The sequence below is a fragment of the Parasteatoda tepidariorum genome, chromosome 1, assembly GCF_982258835.1.
Source record: "Parasteatoda tepidariorum strain Cologne lab strain chromosome 1, Ptep-v5.0, whole genome shotgun sequence".
NCBI classification, from domain to species: domain Eukaryota; kingdom Metazoa; phylum Arthropoda; class Arachnida; order Araneae; family Theridiidae; genus Parasteatoda; species Parasteatoda tepidariorum.
The window spans coordinates 133,544,349-133,565,765 of record NC_141755.1 but is presented as its reverse complement, the minus strand read 5'-3'; the positions used below and the strand labels follow the sequence as shown (position 1 = coordinate 133,565,765).

Here is a 21,417-nt window from a genome sequence, read left to right as displayed (position 1 = left end):
TAGAGAGCAAAGTTTTAAGTTTTGCACCACTCTGTAAATTTAAGATAGCTGCAAAAGCTCACTTTGAAATTAAAATATTGACATTTTGCTTTAAACTATATCTTCTGAAACAATTAACAGCTTTCCTCTAAATATTTTCCTGCTCACTTATTTTGATAGACTCTTTCTATAATTTTTTTCTTCAAATTCTAAGTAATAAAGGCTCATAGCTTTACTAGTTCCTTAGTTTTGTGATTAAAGGAGTAAATAAGATGTAAGTACTAATTTTTCCATACATAAAAGTTATTTTAAATTTGTTATTATATTTACATAAATGAATATCTTTGGGCTAAGTCTGTGTGCCAAATACGATGAAATTTGGCATAATAATTCAAAGCACTGAGACGATCATTGTCAGTGTTATAGCATTTTGTGATGAATTGTTCAAGCAGGATAGGCAAGCAACGAAATAGAATTTTCTGACTAGTTAAGCATTACCCATTATTTTGAATTTAACTTTTGACAGTTTGACTTTTCAACTTTCTTAAATATGACACCTGTTGTAATATTTGTACTTAAGGCATATGAAAGATAATTTCTTTGATTTGTAGCTTACAGATCTATTTGTAAGAAAGAATAAGGAGTTTACTGCTAGTACATTGAATTATTTTTTTAATTGCTATAGAATAATCACTCCAAATAAATTTAATCATGACTAAAATTTTTGAGAATGGTGCCCATCACTCAAACCTTATATGCTATTAGTTTATGTAAAAGTGAATATTAAATTTAGTTTATGATTTTTATTCTTCATAACATGAACTACTCATTCCATCAGGGTATGTAAATGTTAAAATACTTGTCTGGATTTTAGTGATTTGATTGAAAACTATAAGTATAAAGTCTGTCTTCATGCTGAACAGTTTATAATAAAATCTGTTATGTACTTACAACAAACATCAACCCTATTTAGGAAATACAAAGCTTATTAAACATGAACTATTCCTAGTTATGTTAAATTCGAAAAGTGAAATTTCAATGCAAAAATTGAACATTTAAAAGTTTATTTACAAGTACCTTACTATACAATAACGGAAGATAAACAAGGCAATGAAATTGATCTTGTTTATCTTCCATTAACTGTTTTTTCATATTTCTTAGTTTACATGAATTAAGTACATTCCATTTACCTCTATTTCATTTGGTATTTCTCCTATTGCAGGTTTTATTTAAAAAAAGAATTTTAAAAAAAAGCATGTTTTTTTTTATGTAAAATTTTAAATTCGATAACTTCTGGTACTTGTATCAGAAACATTACCAACCATATCATCGATTTAGTTACACTTGAAATTCATGTTTAAGAAAGTATTTTTAAAAATGCTTGACACATCTCTATTGGAATCACCCTACACTTTTTGAAGTAAGTTTTGAAACAAATGTTTTTATTTTATTCACAAAATTTACATTATAGTTAATTTTTTAAGTATTTATTTCTATGCTTCAGTTAACAGAATAAAAATTTTACTATGGTATGTTTCAGTTATTGTTTCCACGTGAAGAGGATGAAATAATATCCTGTGCAAAACTTTTAGACAACTTAAAAACTGCATTAAGGATGCAACTGTAGGTAAAAGTTAAAATCCTTTTTGCACAAGTATTGTAGTGATATGTAATGGCCCAGAAGCAGAAAGTGCCTAAAACTGTGACGTACAGTGCAGAACAAATGAAGTCCTGCAGAACAATTTGTATCTTGAATACTTCTGTGACCATTTTTATTAAGAGAGCTTCTAAAGCAAGCCGTAGAAGAATTAAATTCAAAGATTTCAAATTTCATAAAGATTATGAATTTTTATATTTTCTATTCCCATTTCAGAAACAATTTGCGAATCGTGGGGATCCACAATTGACAGAATTGTTTCTAAAAGACCAATATAATACCATTAGTAAAATATAATAAGTATTTTAATGATTAACTAGAGCATCTTCAATAAATCCCAAAAGGGTGTTAGACCTCTTTAGTAATTTTGTTCTAATTTTGAAAATTTATGGGTTGTAGCACATTCTTAAATTGCTCCAACGTGGATTTAAATTCATTTCATTACATTTTTTATTCTTATGATTTATAATTTGTTCCCAAATGAAAATGTTTTTTGTGAATACAATAAATACATAGTAAAAGCTTGATTAGCCAGAATGTGTGTGAATTCTGAAAATTATGATTACTTGAGATAAATTAAGGTAAGTAAGGCAAAGTCCATGTATATAATATGAAGCAAGTTGTTTTGCAACCACCATCCTTAATAAATTTGTACATATAGAATTCTTATAAGAAATTAATTGAAAAATAGAGGTTGAGATGGGTTAGGCTTTTGTGGTTGGAAAGTAATAGTATTTAGTTCGGAGAAAGGAAGATTGTAATCAAAACCTGACAAATTATTAACAAAGAATGCAAGATTAAAGACGTAACTTGTTGAGTTAACAGAGAATTTATAAGAAGAATGGAATTTGAAAAAGAATTTTTCAAATTTCATCAAACAATGAAACTACTTGTATTTTTTTTTTTTATCCTGCCTTCATCAACTGTTATTCATCAGATTTTTTTATAGCATTTATCAAGAATTCCAAAAATATGAATTATGAAGGAACATTAGATAATACTGTTTTCAACTACCTTTTAATTGTTCAAACTTTCATTAATTTAACTTTTTTCTTTCAATATTCACTATTGTAATATTCTTTTATAATCTCATAATAATGGTAATACAATCTGATAATAATGCTAATATAATCTGATAATGATTTATGTTTATTAAATTGCTTAGAAAAACTAATTTTTTTCTAAATTATCATTTAGTTTTAAAGATAACTTTATTTGCAGCTTTGTGATGAGGTTTTTAGAACAAAATGGATTGTCTGGATTATTGAACTTCTTACTCAGTATGGATTACAATACAGCAGAAAGTCTTATTCACACCTCACTAATAGGGCGAGTGAAAGCACTCATGAATAATTCCGTAAGTATATTGTGTATTTTAACATTTCAAGAAAGTTGAATAAAAAGTTCAACTGCTGAAGAGACTGGAGCATATTTTTTAATACCAATCAAAAGTATAAATAAATCTATAATATTTTACAAACAAATCATCTTTTCATGAAATGTTTCACGGAGCTTTTTGAGTAGGCATGTGGAAAAATCTTATAATTTATTGACTAGAGTTTAGTCCTCTAAAGTGTTAATTATTTTGGAAATAGTCATTGTTAATAAAGGTACATAAATATTAAGGCAGAAATACTTTTTTTCCACAAAAAATGTATAATTTTGAAAGTATTGGATTAGTACAGATAAATAAATTTTCTTCTATTGCAATGAAAGCAAAAAAAAATTTATGTTTGCAAGTGATTGTATTATTTGATAATTTTAACAAGCTCTTAGTAATTAAAACATGTTAAAAATTAAAATGGTTTTTACCATATAATAATTGATTTAAACAATCTATATGTAATTTATAGAAAAATTCAGAAATTGAATAAAAAAAAATTTTTTTGTCTGAAAAGACTAAAAAAAGCAACTATTTTCAGGAAAAGGAGACTATCAGAAGACTTTTCTGTACTCCTAGCAATGTTTTTAGCATAATTGGGTTGAAAACCTGCAGCCCGCAAAATCTTCTGAAGACACTGAGTTTCTTTTCTTAGGAAAGGTAAAATAAAAATAATAAAATTAAAAAAAATTAAATAAATAATTAAAAAATAAAAAGTTTTCAATTGTAAATTGGAGTCATCACTTTTTAATGCGTTCAATTTGCATAGATTCTAAGTCTATTTCATTTCTCGATTGCCTTTTGAACGGTTATTGCTGAGAAATTCTGCATGATTTGAAAGATCCCAATTTTTAATACAGTGCATGAATTTTGAATTTGAGTAATCACTTTTCACAATATATATATATATATATATATATATATATATATATATATATATATATATATGAAATTTCTTAGAAAAAGTGTGTGTGTTTTTTTTAATGAAAAAGTTTTTTTTGAATGAATTCTAGTAAATAAAAGTATTTAATTTTCTGCAAATATGCAAATTTTTTTATATAAAAATTTAGTGCTAGAACACTAACGTTGACATAAAAATTATCGTATTTGCCACCAACTTGACTAAATGTATCATGGTATATGACAATTAAGTCATTTAATAAAATTTTAGTCTTATTTTTGCTGAATTTTTGTTCTTATTTAGGCAACTATTTTCATGTTTTAGGCTACTAAAAGCAACTATTTTGTTCATTTTTTTCTGCGGCAACCCTGTTTTAATCATTTAGGAAGGAAAATACTAAGTATTACAATTTCTATTTAATAATTTTGATGCATATCTCTGTTGGCACCTTGAAGCCTACCCAGCTTAAAATTGAAGGGTTCCAGATTGTCTGGGAGGTGAATGCATGCGCAATGCTGTCCAAATTGCCTCATCATGCTATCGATCACAAAATTTTCGATTCTTAACAATCATCATCGCCTTGTTCACGACCAATGTCAGTGGAAAATGTTTTTTAATTTCTTATCTTTCTATTAAGTTGCTATTGTGTGTGATTTAAATTACCAAAAAATCTAATTTTTAAGATGGAATTTATCATCTCCCCTGAATTTCATGGTGTTCCGAATGTCTGAATTTGTAACAATTGTAACAATTATATTTGTAACAATAATTCTTTAAAAATTATGGTGTTCTTTCAGAAAATGAAAGAAAAAAACTTTTCTAGAGGGATCTTTTAAACTTCTGATTGCAGAACTTTTGTTATTATTTTTTATTCCGAAACGAGAGCAGAAAAATTTGGAGTATTTCTTTCCTTTCCAATGAACAAGAAAAGTATCTGCAGAAAAAAAGAAAGAAAAAATTTGCTTTTGGATTTTTTTGCAGTTATTATATTGCTTCAACTCTTTCTTTACTATTTTTTTTAATTTCAAATTCTATAAATATTAAGATCCTGAGTGTAACAGTTTTATTTTTGTACTATAATTTTAAATTTTTGAAAAAATGTCTTTGTGATTTTGTTTTTAAAAGAAACAGCTACTAATAGCTATGTAACTATGTCAAATATTTTCACTGTACACTTATTGATTAATGTTGATTTTAAAGTATTAAGAGTACCATGTTTTTAGAAAAAACAATTATTTTAATAATTTTGACTATTTTTTTATAACTGATATATATTGTAAATCATCATGTATATAATAAAAGTATTGTGCATGATTTAATATCTAATAAAATTTACCCAATGACAAAAAAGAACTTGCCACAGGTTTTTGACAGTTTATAATGCTTTTTAACGTGTTTTTGACCTCAAAAATCAGACCCTGTTTCATTTGTTAATATTTCCCAGATTAGAAAGTTACTTTTACATCTTATGTTACCTTTACATTTTTATTCATTACCCATTAATTATGATAATGCTTTATATCACAACGGGAAATAAATATATCTTATATATCTTAACTAAAATATTTATTGAAAGTAAATTAGTTTGAAATTTACTGTTTTCCTCTTATGTCCTTCATAAATGTGCTCTTCAAATTACTTTCACTGACTAGTGTAGTTATTGTTAATGCTATTATCTTTAATTACTGTGAACTAAATTTTTATTAGTTATTTTATTATCCTCGTAATCTAATTTTAAGAACCTTTTGTTTTAAATAAGTTGCTTAATAATACAGTCAAAGTTTAATTAGGCCTTAGTTTTGCTGAAATTGAAACATTCGTTTATTTTGTTTTAGCTGATGCAACAGAAGAAAAAGATGTGAAACTCCTAAGAATGAGTTTGTGAAAATATCTGAAGAAGATGCTCTATATTCAAAAAAGTAATATTGATTAAAATTGCATTGCTTGCATAATGACCATATTTTATCATTATTCATTTAAATGAGAAAATTTGTGAATCATATTTTTATTCATGAATTGATCCTTTTAGTTTGTGGTTTCATTGCTATGTTAATTTTTTCAGTCAAAATTTTCAGTCTTGAATTAGATGGATACTTATTATTTTGAAACTAAGATTTTTCCTTTTCTAATTGTTACAATTGCTGTAAATATTTTGGGTTCTTCTTTATTTATTAATAAGCATGTTATAGCTGAATAATTAAGGAAGAGTTGAGCCAGTCCCACTTTTACTTGAAGAAACTGTTGATGTCAGAATAATCTAAGGCCTGATCAGGTGCTAGCAATTAAAATAAACCCTTTCATTTCACTTTCTATTTTTTTCAGTCTTAGCTCGAAAAAGCCACCAATACAATGAAGTGAAATGGTGGTATTTTTCAGTAAACTTGTTTTGTTCTGAAATTTATTCCCTTGTGCCATTTTTACTTGCAACTTTCTTTTTTCCTGTTTGGAAATTGAACATAGAAAAAAAAATTAATTGTTGTGGAATTGCATTGATTATGTGATTGAATTTTTAATTCTTACATTTCTAATAGGATTATTGGGAAGTTTTTAAATTTATTTGAAATTGTTCCTTAAGGAAATGTGCATTTATCTTAAGGCCTGGCTTTCAAATAAAATCCTAGATTGGTGTTTGAGGTTTTTGTTTCTTTCTTGTTTTTGGTTTCTTTTATTTCTTTTAAAAGTAAATTATCATTTTGTAATATTGCTTTTTTTGTGGTTGTGTGTTTAATTTTTTTAAATAAATATTTAATGCCTTTTGTTCAAGGTTAAGAGGGTGAGATATACCGCAGAATGATTAAAGAAATTGTATCAACAGGCTTGTAGGGAGAATACACCAATCGAGAGTTTTTAGGAAAAGTTTAATCTGATACAATGTATTTAAAATATAAGGTTTCAGTATTACACTTAAATTATTCCGCAGGAAGGCAAAAAGCCGTTAAATTTTTCTCATATTGCTATGGAATGAAAAATAAAATATGTAAATTGATGCTCTTGAGTTATTTGCAAATAACAGAATTTCTATTTTAAATGGGTAATAATTTTTAAATCCTCCAATCAATTTTAAAATCACTTAATTTAAGGTTTTGTAAAACAATTTATCTATGAAAGTAACTAGTTAAATTGACTTCTCTCTAATTGTTAATGGAATTATGTAAAAAAAAGTTATAAATTTTTTTTTCCTACCAAAAATGTTATTTACAAACATAATTCAAACTTCTGTATTTTAGGAAGGTTGTTCATAATTTCTTTATATTTTGTAAGTCTTTTATTGTTTCTGAATGAAGATAGTTGTTTTGAAACTATAAAATAAATAGTTTATGATGATACATATGTTTATGAGAATGAAGTGTTTGCATCTTTAAACTTATTAATAAAGTAAAACAAGTTTCTTAAGGAAAATGTTTGCTAACAAAAAGCAGTATTGCCATTTTGCTTAACTAACATATTCAGCTTTTAGTATTTACCACAGGTATTATATACAGTCGTTTAAGTAATGAGTTTCAGTTCTGTTGCTGTTATTTTATATCCATTTCTTTTACTTAAAATGAAGTTGGTATCATTTCCTTAGTACTAAATTTACATTTATTTTTACCAATTCTTATAAGATAAACATGAAAATATACCAAGCAAAAGCTCTGATTTTTTTTAAAATAAAGAGTGGGGTAAAAACACTTTGTTTCTTTCTTTTTTTTAAAAAAAATAACTATTAATTTATATCATAATTTATAAACAGAATTGTGAGTAACATGGTTTTACCACAATTTAAATTGTTAGTTGCATTTGATTCACTATCTTTTCTTAACCATTAGTGTTGAATTATTGTTTTAGGATTTTGAAATATAATCTTATTTGTGGTTCATGAGCATTGGAAAGTAGATGAAAGAGTTTTTTTGTCTTAAGTAATTACAAACTCTTTTGACTATTTCTGTTAAAAGAATGATATTGAATGTTTGAAAAACATATTGATACTAGCTAAATTAGAATAAAACATTTAAAAGCACACCAAAGGCTTAAAGCATTGATTTATTTTTACAATCTAAAAGTACCAATATAATAAATATATTACATTGCACCCATGTTCATAAATTACTAATTAAAAAGAAGGATACTGTTTTACTGGTATGCAAATATTTTGCTTCTTCTACAGTCATATATTTTGTAAGTAGATATGACATAACATGGTTGCTATTATGAATTTGTTCAACTTTTTTTCTTAATGGATAAAATTATTTTTCAAACAGTATTTTTGTAGTTCTTAAAGCTTAATGAGAACAATATTTGATTATCACTATATTAATAAAATAATTATTTGTTCAGAACAATAAGTGAATATTTATATTTCATTTCAGGGTTTTATTTTCAGAAAGTTTTTCTTTCGATTTAACTTTTAATTTTTTTAAGAGATATTTAAGTCATAAGTTCCGAAAAGTCAAAAGTTCATCAATCAAAGTTTTTTTTGTTTTTTTTTGTTTCTTCTAAATATTCTTTCATATTTTCTGTTTATGGTTATGGTTTGATTTGTTTAGGTAATGTTCTCTGGCATCATTCTAGAACCTCTAACTCAAAACTTTTAATAATAATAAAACATTCCTCATTTTATTAAAAAAATATGCATCACAAAAAAGTTTCTGTTTTATTATAAATTTAAATTTATGTCAAGGTGTTGGTCTTAGTTGTTAAATTTGCGAATCCGTGTTATTGATTCTCAGTTCACAAAATATTTTAAGAGTAGAAGAAAGCATTCTACTTTTAGTAGGATATTAGTATATCTTCAAACCTTTATACATTTTTGCTTTAGAATCTGTTTTTTCAAATCAAGTCTATTATTTGTTGGCATTTCTTTCTTTTAAAGAATGAAGGTGCTGACAGTAACTTATTTAGAATATGATGTTCTGACTTAGGGTTGCACAACCTATGGCCTCTAACTGTTGATGTGTAGTCCGTTCCCCTCCCCCACATTTCATGGTGTTCTGAATATCTGAATTTGTAAAAGAATTTCCACTCACAGTCATGTTTTATTAAAATATAAAATGTTTTAATCATGTTCTTTAAAAATTATGGTGTTCTTTCAAAAAATTAAAGAAAAAACATCATTTCTGGAGTAAATTATCTTTTAAACTTCTGTGATTTCAGAATTTTTATTATTATTTATTTTTTTTATTTTGTCAATTTAAAATTCTAGTTGAATCAAGCCAGTCATTGGCGAATTTTTTTTAATTCCGAAATTAGAATGGAAAAAAAGGTTTATAATGAAAAAGACACACATTACATTGTTACATTGTAAAAAGGTTTACAATAAAAGGTGTAATATGTAAACATTTTAATGGGACATTTTAAAAGAAGAAAATACAAAAATTGAAGAGATGCTAAAGTTAAATTTCGGATATTGATGAATAAGCAATAGAAAAAGCTATATTAAGCATTTACAAATCTTGTTTTTACAAAGACTATACAGGACCTTTCAGATGAAACTTTATACAAGATTCTTTTCTACAGTGATGTAATTTTTTTTCGTTTACCATAATGTAGATGTTTTTCAGTTAAAATTTAAACATTAAGTCAATCAAATAATTTTTTTGCTATGATCATTATTTTACTGTTATATTATTTTAAACATAATGCGAATAAAAATTTTGGTACTTGTCTCAAATTTCAGCCAAATAATTTAAATTTAAAGTAATAAACACAATTCTGATAATATAAATATTGTTAAAATATTGTTTATTGTCAGTGCTAAAAGGAAATTGCTTCTAATATCATATCCTTTCATTTTGATGCAATTAAACGAATACAAAACATTTTGTAACAAATCTATTATTGCAATGAATAGTGACCTTTATCATCGTATGTAAGAGAAGAAAAAAATTCAAGGAACAAATTAATAAAGGAGGAAAATATCAAAACAAAATTTTGAGAAAAATGAATCTTAGAGCACATTATTATTAGTACAAAAGTCTTGTCATTTATTAAATATAAAAGAAAATTCTTGTTTTGTATCACACTAAAGATAAAAATCCATAAATTCTTGATAAATTAAAAGTAACCAAATTTTAAATACATTCAACAGTTTCGTAAGGAGGAACCTAAGTACAATGAAATTTTTTCAACATAATATGTTTCATCAATGCTCATATATCTACCAACCCACTTTATCTATTATTCTAAAGATTTATTGCAAAGTTGCAGAATAAATACTTGACCTTATTTCTTTCTGAATTTTTAAATTCTTATTTGAGTTAATAATAAATAAGAATAAAAAAAAGTCCTGATTAACATTACAGCTATTTTGCTAAACAACTATTTAATTTGAAAACTAATCATACTAAGAAATAAACCTCATCTAATTATAAATGCAATATGTTCTTACCATTATCTTTTAACATAAACATCTCTATAATCTTTTGGTAAAACACAATTAAAAAAAATATTTGTTATTAAATATGTTTTTAAATGCTTAAAATTTTTTTATTACTTTTGTTGTTAAGAAAAATTTTTTCTTTTAATTAAAAAAATTCTTGTCTCTTTAATATATCTTTCCATAAATTTACCACCATTTAGAGTTTATTCTTTCAATTGGAATTCTTTGTTTATATTTTTAGCTTTCTATTTGTTAGATTCTAAAATCTTAAACAATTAGGAAGATTAAATTTAATGTAGAAACCTTAGACATTCTTATTTTGAAATCTGAAATTACTTGTGGGGTAAGTTCTTCTCTTTGCATGATGTCTTTGAAACATTCATTTTAAATTCATGTAGTGCTCACATTATAATTTGTTTTTGTAATTTTTTTGTACAATTTCATTAGTTTTTAAAGCAAAGGAAAGAACACTAAAGTTGCAAAAAGGATCACAGGTTTGCTTGAAAATATAGATTTACTATGATTTGAGGCATTGAATAATTTCTTTTTAACTAAATTTTTCAAGCTAGATAAATGATATTTGTTTACATTTTAGTCAATTTTAAAAGGTTAATTGCTTTAATCATTTCTTTAAATTTTAAGATAAATACACTAGTGTTTTCTAAAATAAGAGAATTTTCATATTTGGTGGCCTATCTCCATTATTACAGACCAGATTTTAATACACTATTAAGTTGATATCTGGCTGGAAATTTGATTCAACAAATATCCCCTCTTTTTAAAGTTTAAACTAGGTAAGCTTGATGGCTGCCCAAGTCCCATTAAAATGAAATCGCCACCCGATTACATTCTGTAAAGGTTAACATTGAACTTTAAGGCATCAAATTCCTGGTTCTTTTCTTATATAATTATGAATTATACAAACCAGGCACTCACCATCTACCTACCAACTAAAAAAATTCAACTGCTATAGCAGAGGAAGTTTGATAATCTTGGCAGGCATTATTATACAAAGTAATTATAAATCTTTCTATGTTCTTTAGAGCGGCAAATTAGCTAGTGTGCAGCATATAAGTAAAATCTAAAAGCTCTATGATTGCTTTGATCAACAATAGACACTCACTTAGAGCTGTTTGCTCTCACAATTTTCTCGAAATTGAAGATATTCGCCAGATGAATTGGCCACTCAGATCTTGGAATTGGCCATTCAAGCACATTAAAGCAGTCTAATAAAATTGCTCAGCAAATTCCTCGACATTTGTCCAGATACTGGAAGATTGCGGCTTCTTTGAATGCTGAACCACTTTAGTAATGCTTCTTCAGCATCCTTGGGATCTGCTTTTCTCAACTTTTTTCTGCCATTTAATTCTTTTTCATGAGCAGAAATTGTTAATTGCTTATTTTTCCATATGTTACAAAGTGTAGATTAGGATAGTTTATATTCCCTGCAAATATCAGCTTGATTACATCCATTTTCAATTTTCCTGATTATGCCCATTTTATAATCAATGAAGAACATTTTACGTTTACTGTTCGCGATAGTTAAATTTGAGACACTTGTTTGCAGGCTTTTTTTAACTGAACTGAGAGCAAAATGGAGTTGAAATGAGGGTCTTATCAATACATATTAGTGTCCAACCCTTTGACCAATAATGAATAATTACTCTTTCCCTCTGACAGAAAATGCATATTGATCCCACTGACACCTTACAGGTGCATCATCTGCCTGGGTAGGAAACATCTACTTGATTTGTTTAGGGATGGGAAAGTAAGATAAAAGAAGCAAACAAGAAAAAAATGCTTTCCGCTACCTTCCCCTCTACAGATGGCTTTAAAAATCGGTATATGTATTTATTTTGAAGTAGAAATTTTAAAATTATTACAAAAAATGAAGAAAAAAATTAGTCGAAGACAGAAAAAGTTCATTTTATCCAACTTAATCACTTTTTTGGTTCACTATATCCACAAAAAATAACATTATACGGTATAGCAGGGCACGGAGCCGAATATTTCGTTCACTATATCCGGGAGTTCACTATAAACCGTGTTCACAATAGCGGGGTTTGACTGTGTGATATCAACTTATCCAAAACGAATTTCATTAAAATTTACCAGTTCATTAAGTTCCAGAGATTAATAACCAAATCTGTAAAGTTCTCCAAATTTTTAACAGCGTAGATTTTGACTTTGTCATGATTGCAGCTGAATCTGGCATTTCTTTTAAATAAGCAATTTTTTTTAATGTATTTTATCAGGTTTCTAATGAATGCACAAAGCTAATGCATTAATAACTTTTGATCTAATGATTGAATTTTCACGCAGAAGACAGAGTTAAAAATAGCAAATTTTTTCAGTGCCAGAATGTCAAGTACATTTTTCGATAATAACAAATAGAACTCTTTCGAAACTTTTGTTTCCAACTGATTGTTTTAGAATCATATTCAAATTAAAGTAAACTTTTTATTTAATTAATTCATTTATTAATTATTTAAGATTTAATCTGTAGTCTTCTTTGCGTTCGAAAGTTTTTTTCATGTAATTAGCAAAAGAAATAGTATTAAGGAAGAAATATTCCCCCAAAATTTGTGAAACCTTTAAATAATTAAAATAATTTTTTCTTTTACAGTTTAAAGACGTTTTAAAAATTGAAGGAGATATTCATCATGTTCGACTGGCAGTAAAAGTCAAGTGCGTACTACTCATATATTTTATTTTAATCTGTGCAAAATTTCTTAATTTTATTAATTGAAGATGCTTTCTTTTAATTTTAAATTCTTTAAAACCTTTGTGTTTTCTTTAAGAGTTAAGTTAATATGAGTTTCAAAATTATATGTAATTTAATTTGTATGTCAAAATGTATTTTCCTATTGCTTATTTCATTCAAAATTAATGACTTTAAAGGGAGAGTAAGAACATAATTATTTCACTATAAACCGTTAGAATTATAATATTTGATATAATAATTCTAACATTTCTAATGGTTTTTTGATAAATAAAATTAGATATTTCAAGATAATCACTCTGCAGAATTCCTGTCATAACAAGAAAATTAATCTATTAATTGACTAACTATTCTCTTGAAAAGCAGACATACCATATTTCTGTCCTTGTACTGGAAACTGTAACTTCAAGGTGTGCTCTATTAAAATATGTTGATTTTGTTTATTAACGATAAATTTATCCACAGAGGCGAATAAGAAATTCAGAAACAGTAGGCTGACAAGGATATAAAAATTTAAAATTCATCTTTAAATATTTGATGGGAAAAAAATGAAATTCTTGTTTTCAACTACTGGATCACTGAGGAGTTTTGTGCAGGGGAGAAAATTTCTAATTTTTTCCATTTCTCTAGTGATTTAAAACAGAAGACATACTAATTGAAAATAAACTAAGCTATAAATCTACCACAGTATTAATTTTTACCATCTTGGATAATATGAGAGTAAGATAAACTTAATAAATGTGTGAAATGGAAATTAGTGAGTTTCAAAACTAATTAATTTAGTTATTAATTAATTTTATGAGCCAAAACTAGTATGTTGGTTTAAAATGAAAATAATACCTATTCTATCTAATTGTTACAAATTTTATTTTCTAAATTTTTTTTTTTAACTACACGCTTTGAAAATGTTTACTTTTTGTAAAATAAAAATAATAAGTATCCTTTTTTTCAAAAATTATTTTATTCTACATTTTCCATTATTATTAAAAATTAATTTCATTTTAATTTTTGATTTTATCCTATAAAAAAAAACTGTATACCAGGCAATATTTGAAATTTTGGAATTTTTTTAATATTAACACTTTTTCTTTGATAAAGTTGCTTTTAATTTATAAAAATTGTATGAAACATTTAAAGAAATTTATTATTTCTTAATTTCAGACACTTGCAGAAAATTATCTCTGTTGAATGGTAAAAATTATTACTTCTCAAAACAAAAGCAAATCATTCCTTAGTAATCCAGCTAAAAAAACTAAGTAGTCAGTACATTGTCTCAATCTTAATTTTATATAAATTAATTTATATAAAATTATATTCCTCTAAATTCTTTTTTTTATTAAAAATAACCACTTTTACTTTATATTGTAAAAAGTTTTTGGCATGCAGTAATTTTTTAGTAAACTCAAAAATATTAAATATCGTAAAGTGACAAAAAATAAGAAAATGACAATGAGAGGAAAACCATTGGCAAATCCTAGTCCCGGTAATGACTGGTTCAAAGCTGTTCACATTACTGGTTTAAAATATTTTCAGTGATAGACAAATTATGAATTAGAGTTGCCCTCGAGCTAAGCTTAAGAATTTTTTGTGGATTCCTTTCTATATAACACGAATTTCATTTAAAATGTCTTCTATGAAGGCATATTTGTACCTATGTTTGGTCCAGGAGTTAACTTGTCTTCTGGCAATTGTTCAATTTTTCAAAGTATAGTTAATTTATGATATATAAGGAAACCTTGGTTAAGTGGACACTCTTGGGACAAAATTGTCCAAAGGGAAAAAATTGTCTGCTTACAAGGGTTCTCCATTTATAGGAAGGGTGCATTAATAACTCCATAAATTGTTTTTAGAATAACAATTGTTGAGAATGTTTTTAGAATAACTCCATAAGTTGTTCTTAAAACAATGACATAGAAATAATTATATAAACTTATTTGCACATTGATATTTATTTGAACTTTAAAAATTAAAATATTTACAATGCAAAAAGAATAGATGAAGAAATTTGATACTAATTTCTTTTTAAACCTTCATCTGACATATATCCCAGGCTCCAAGTAATCATATTTATATCTGGCTTTGGTTTTCTTGAGCTGATTCCAACCTTCAAAAGTGAGCTTGAATAAGTCCTTCATGAGAAACCTTGTTCCATGTCCTCTTCTTTCTATGCTTTGCTCTATTTTGACATTGGAAACTAAGAATTTTTCCATCAGTCAGCAAAGGGAAGAAGCCTTTGTGGGGTATGAGTAGGGAAGGATTTAATAACAGTTCCAGTTGAGGAAACATTACAGTTCTCTTGAAATAGTGTTTTTTTTTTTTTTTTAATTTTCTTTTAGAATTGTACAAAAAAATGATATTTAAAAATTATTTAATTTTACTTTATTTATTAATTTTTGCATTTCAAAGGTAGAGATTGAGATTTAAGATAGAAATTTAGGTGTACTAATACACACAAAATAGAAATATTTTATGGAGATATGCAAACCGTTGTTTTAATTTTGTAAAAGAAGAAATATCTAAATCTTATGTGTACTGTACATTAGAAACCAGAAAAATAAATCAAATAATAATACTATATATAAATCCCATATTATAATATTGGTCATTAAATTTCATATTGTATTTACTTATCTTCTGTATGAAATCTAAAGTAGGCGCTGTATATAGTTCAATTGAAACACTTGGTATCAAAATTGTTTGTCAGTGCAAAACAAAACTTCATATCACTCTCATAATTATATTCTATTGGTTAAAATTCATATATTGGAAATAGAGATGAGATAGGCTCAGCCTCTAGTTTGTTTATTGAAAAAAGATTTTGGTTGGGCTTAATAAAAATCAAAAAAATCGTGATCTATTTTTTTTTTTTTTTTGGTGCTTTTGCTTTGTGAGTTTAACACTAATTGTCAAATGACTTTTGATCTTTTATACCTTATGTATAGTGCACAAAGTAAAAAGGACCACTCTGAATAGATTTTGATTTAATGATCGGATCTTCACCTTTTGGGACTCAATCCTAATGGTTCAAGGGGGTGACCTAAAATATGCTGATTAATTAATGCAGACGATATTTTAAGTCACACACATAAATGTATTTTCTCTGTATTAAACATACTTTTTTTGTTAATGGTTTCGAATTTCAGATCCCCAGAATATAGGATCTAACGGTATTCTGGAAAATATAATCTCTATAGGCTGGTCAAGAGATCCTTCCTCAGTTTGAACTCCTTAATGTTAATCAGAGCTCATTCTAGGCAGAAAAAAGGGCAGGGTGCAAAAATTTAAAAAAGGGGCATTATTATTCTAAAAAGGGAATAATTTCACGTTCCATTAAAAACACGAATTCTTTTCATGTTCTATTAAAAAACATTGTCAATTAGTAGAAGAATTTTTTTTTTTTTACTTAACTAAAAGTAGCAAAGCAATCATTAATTGCTTATTTTCATTAATAAATTAACATATATATCGAGTTAATGAGCTAATTAACTTAGTAATTTATTTAAAATGCATGCATATATTAATAAAATAATAAATGTATGTTTTTAAGTGCCTGTAGTTATGATTAAATAATTAAAATGATTAATAATAATTATGATCTAATGATAGTGGAAGTAACTGCAAACTGTCAAAGGCAAGTGCAACAATGGGTTGTGGTGGCTATTTTTCCTTTCCCATATAAATCTATGTATTGACAGCAATGACAGACTAAATAAAAAGAGTTAAAAATAACAGTTCATGAAATCCATTGTGAGTTTGGGGAAAAAGTAAAGAAGGGTTGAGGAAAGAAAGGGTATGGAGTCTATTACATCAGGGCACTAATTTACTTCCGGGGCAACAGGGTGAATTCTTTTGACTAAAAGGGCAGCAGGGTGCTGCGCCCTGTTTACCCTGCCTAGAATGAGCTCTGATGTTAATTTTACCTTTTGCCTATTTCACCATCAGTCTGAGAACTTTTTAAGCAAATTAAAAAGTTTTTACTTATAATTATAAATTTTTTTTTTCATGAAGGTTCCATGCAGAATAAAACTTTTAGTATATATATATTACTTTTGTTTAATAGTAATAATCCAAAAAGTATTGGATTGTAAGGTATTTAAGTTTTTAGATCATTTTTAAAGAATGCAGTTGTAAATTTCTAAATGCAAAATTTTAGCGAAATCGTTTAAATAGTTTCTGAAAAATCAAATTTTGTAAAAGATGTACAGTACAGAACCCGTTATCCGGAAATCAGTAAACCGGAAAACCAAAAAACCGGAACGAAATTCGATAAATTTTTCCGCCATTTTTTTTAAAAAAATTTTTTTTTCCTCGTAAGATTTTTGGATTTTCCTTTCTTTTTTGAAAGATGTTTACCTTACCATCATTTTGGAAATAATCATTAGTGTATTACTTCGTTTTTTCAAGATTATTTCCAAAAATTTTTTTTTAGTTGGGTTTAACAATAAAAGAAAACTGCTTTTTGTAGCGATTCAGAAAACCGGAAAAATCAGTTATCCGGAATAGCGATGGTCCCGATCGTTCCGGATAATCGGTTCCCTACTGTATTTTTTAAATTTAATTTCTCTAGAAATTATTTGACCGATTTTGCTCAAACTTTTTATTTTTCCAGGCAAAAATACAGTCTTCAAAATAATGTTAAAATTGTATACCATGCAATTCAAATTTTTTTACTACTAAATAAAATAATAAAAAATAATAAGTAGTCACTAAAACTAATTTTTGCATGGAATTATTTTTGGCAAAATTAAGTTAATAATTAATTATAAGTAAAATTCTTCAATATACTTAAAATTTTTTCAATATATGGCGAAATACGCTAAAGTAAAATTAACACTTAAGGGATCTAAACTATTGAGACCATATTTCCTAGGCTGCTGCCACTCCTATATTTTAAGTATCAGAAATTCAAATCTTTCAAAAAGTTTATTCAGAGACAGTTCGTTTTTGTGTCTGATGTCACCCCCCAAACCCTTAAGTCTATGTTCTTGAACTAATCATTAGATAAAAAGTTATTCAAGGTAGTCCATTTATTTTTTTGTGCAATGTACATATTTATCATCTTTGTAATTATTAAAATAAAATTAAGTAGCTTAACAATCCCTGAAACTTTATTTTGCAGCTATTTAATGGCAATAGAATAAAGATGTTTCACAATCTGTAGAATTAGGCAGCACTTGTTTTTGTAAGTTTGAAAAGTGAGTTAAAGATGATGTGTATTTGATACCTTTCATTATGACTGAATTGGCATTGATCAAGTTAAAGCACAGAGATGGTGTAACTGCTAAAGAACTCTTGGAACCAGCTCGGTATGTTGCTTAACATGTTAAATTTATTGTTGTAACTTTCATACCTGTTTGTTCTCGTATTCGAGGGGATTATTTATTATTATCTGACTCTAAATAATTTTCTTTAATAAATTTGTCTATATGCATACATATATAGATATTTTTTTAAAAATAACGCTAACCCATTATTTTTGTTTGTTATTCAGAATCTCCCAGTGCTTAAAAAATTTCAACATTTTTTCATAATGTCCTGCTTAGCATGTTGGATTAAAGAATACATGTCTGAATTAGACTTTTGCATGCACCAACATCTTTTCTTAGCGCCTATTTAAAATATATGATTGTGCAAGTTATTAATATGTTAAAAAGATAACATTATTGTATTTATTTCAGTATAGATCGGAAATATCAAGCATTGTTAACAAGCAATTATTTAACATGAATAGGTATTGAAAGAGGAAAAATCATAATTTAAGCCACTTGGATTTTTTTTTTTAAATGTCACTGATTTAAATAAAAAAAAATTTTTATCTAATATGCAACTAATTATCATTTTTGAGTAAAATTTAATGCTTCTTAAACCTATTTATCATTTATATAAAATCTGTATTTATAAGTTTATATATATTTGGAAGATAGGAGAAACCATTTTCGAATTTTTTATGTTCAACGGCAACAAAATATCTTTCTCTTCGTGTGTTCTATTTCAGCAGTGCCGGAATTGTTCCTTTTCATTTGTTGTTATCATACCAGAACTACTTGTCACTACAAATAAAAAAGAAAAAGTGATAGAACTTCTATTTCTTAGCCTTTTATTATAATTAGTTTACATTTCAGAGTTAAAAGGAGAAAAATTTTTTAACGAAGTTCACAAGAAATATTTTAGTAATTTCATGACATTAATTATGACATCACAATAACATTAATTATACCGATCTTTTCTATGAATATTCTTGAGGATGTTGTTGCATCTCAAATACTTCCAAATTAATGATGAGCCATATATTTAGCCATCTAATATTGAACAGATAACAGAAGAAAAGCTTACTTATGTCTCTGTGAGAGGCTTGCTTTTTTTAATTTTGGTGACTGTCCTAGTATACTCAGATGAAAAATAAACTGGAAAATGAAAAAGCCAGGAAGTTAATATTTTTAATTTAAAGTCAATTATTTTTGTAATAAACTAAATACATCTGAATTATTTGATTTGCTTTGAATTATTTGATTTGCTATGAATTTTATTTCATTTGCTAGGAAATATCAGACATATTTTAAACAATATATCCGTTTTTTAGGAACTTTTTTCTCCTTTTAGGTGTTTTTTTAAATTTTTGTAATTTTCTTCGAGAGCTCAATGCAATAATTTTAAAATTAATTCAAATTATGCTTAAATTTTAAGTTTTAAACTCTTATTCAGACAAAATAAATAAGATTTGAAAGATTCATTAAAATATATTAAGTAGAGAAAATTTGGGCGTTAATGAATTAAGGGGTTCACACTTTTTTTTAGCTTTCCTGCTTAAACTATTGAATTTATATTTCCCAGATTATTGCTAATCCAAAATGTGAGTTTTAGAAATTCAACAAAAAAAAGGATACTTTTATGTCTGATTTCGTAACTTATAGAGCAATTAATGCTATTTTATAATCACTAATGTTTCATTTAATGACTCGCAAATTAACCAAAATTGTTATACTTTATTAGCAATTGTAATAATCTGTATAATTATACGCTTCTTAATTTTTATTATTTTGCTACTTCAAAAAACGATTACTTTTTCAAATAGCATTTTCCTTTAGTTTAATTTCCAAGATTGAGTAATATTTATTTCGACATAGTGTTATTTTCGTTTAACTCTTTCATTCCGGTAGGGTCTGAGATTTTGAGTTCCCCTGTTACGGCAGTTTTCAGAAGGAAGGTTTTTCACTTGAACTCGACCACGGTTCCCACCCAGTGAGATAAGTAAAAGGGGTGTAAATGATTCTCCTTTCTCTTCATTGAAACTCAGTCAAGTGGGGAAAAAATGCATGCAGCAACAAATTGTTGGATAAGTTTAAAACACCCCATTTACCAAAACGTTAGTTCAGCACTTTTTTGGCGACGAATAACTAGAATTGTAAAAGTTTCCTTCCTTCTTTTTTTGTTTTCTTTTTACATCTTTTCTATTGTTTTTTTTTTACTCGATTTTTTTCACAAAATCATGAAATGTAAAAAGTTTAGATAAAAATTGCTCTTCAATAAATTTTTTATTACATTGCATTATTTCAAATAATTCTTGAATAATTAATTTAGCTTTAAATAATATGTATACCATACCTCACAAATTTCTCTATTTTACCACTTCCGACATCGAATCTCGAGACTTTTTTACTCAAATTTTATTTAACTTAAAAATAATTTGAATAATCTATTATTTTTTATTAAATGGAGATTTTTATTAAATAGTTTTTTAATAGTATATTGCATTAAATTTTTCAGAATCTTAAAGATTAAATTATAAAATTTTGCTCAATCTTAAAGATTAATATTTTGCAGAATCTGAACGATTTAGCTATCTTAGTTTTATAAATGACAATACCCATGGCTCGAAATGATCAGTTGAACAGTCCCTAAAGAATACTAGATTTTATTTTTTAACCGTTTGACGAAGATGAGACACCGGTGTTCCTTTTATATATACTTTTTCTTGCACTCAAATAACCATCTATAACTTATTTCAGTATTTTTTAATTGTAAAAAACAGTATGATGTTTCTAAAAAACTCTGTTAGATTATCAGAATTATATTTATACTAAAATATGAATATAATAATTTGAACAAAAATTTTATTTTCATACATGTAAAAAAGTTATCCGAAATTGATTTTCAAAATTAAAGAAATTGTAAAAATTGAAAATTAAAGAAAATTGTTTCTTTTAGATCAAAATAACTGTGTGTGAGAATAAAGGCAAACTTTAAAAAAATATATATATAATGTTTGCAAGTGATCTGTGTTTGGAAGATTTTATCTAACTCAGAAAAAGATACGGGTGTTTCACGCTCTATTTCATAACCATAAATTATTAAAATGCTAAATATAATATTTTTCACTTATTTTCAACCAAATTATCTTAGTGTAAACAAATTTTATACT

The 21,417-nt window shown here is 26.2% G+C and overlaps 2 protein-coding genes and 2 long non-coding RNA genes across 5 annotated transcripts in view; 2 read left to right on the top strand and 2 right to left on the bottom strand.

The window, feature by feature from the left end:
* The first annotated feature begins 1,273 nt into the window (after positions 1 to 1,273).
* On the top strand, positions 1,274 to 20,367 carry LOC147817002 (disheveled-associated activator of morphogenesis 2-like). Of its 2 annotated transcripts, XM_087153681.1 has the most exons (5): positions 1,274 to 1,602; positions 2,858 to 2,993; positions 5,754 to 5,837; positions 12,903 to 12,964; positions 18,118 to 20,367. In XM_087153681.1, exons 1-3 carry the CDS (start codon positions 1,511 to 1,513, stop codon positions 5,778 to 5,780), a joined length of 255 nt encoding a protein of 84 aa, XP_087009807.1. In that variant the 5' UTR covers positions 1,274 to 1,510; the 3' UTR covers positions 5,781 to 5,837; positions 12,903 to 12,964; positions 18,118 to 20,367. The 2 variants fall into 2 exon arrangements, with proteins under 2 accessions (XP_087009807.1, XP_087009806.1); XM_087153680.1 differs by lacking the exons at positions 5,754 to 5,837; positions 12,903 to 12,964; positions 18,118 to 20,367 and adding an exon at positions 4,716 to 5,563.
* Positions 18,163 to 21,417, top strand: part of LOC147816999 (uncharacterized) — a 62,514-nt gene continuing 59,259 nt past the window's right edge. Inside the window, exon 1 of the mRNA XM_087153665.1 lies at positions 18,163 to 18,304. The gene's annotated coding sequence lies outside the window, so the exon portion shown is untranslated. The remainder of the gene's footprint in view (positions 18,305 to 21,417) is intronic.
* LOC147817000 (uncharacterized) overlaps positions 18,831 to 21,417 on the bottom strand; it is a 48,687-nt gene continuing 46,100 nt past the window's right edge. Inside the window, exon 3 of the long non-coding RNA XR_015429890.1 lies at positions 18,831 to 19,048. This is a non-coding gene — a long non-coding RNA (uncharacterized LOC147817000). The remainder of the gene's footprint in view (positions 19,049 to 21,417) is intronic.
* Positions 19,079 to 21,417, bottom strand: part of LOC147817001 (uncharacterized) — a 45,268-nt gene continuing 42,929 nt past the window's right edge. The window contains exon 2 of the long non-coding RNA XR_015429891.1: positions 19,079 to 19,402. This is a non-coding gene — a long non-coding RNA (uncharacterized LOC147817001). The remainder of the gene's footprint in view (positions 19,403 to 21,417) is intronic.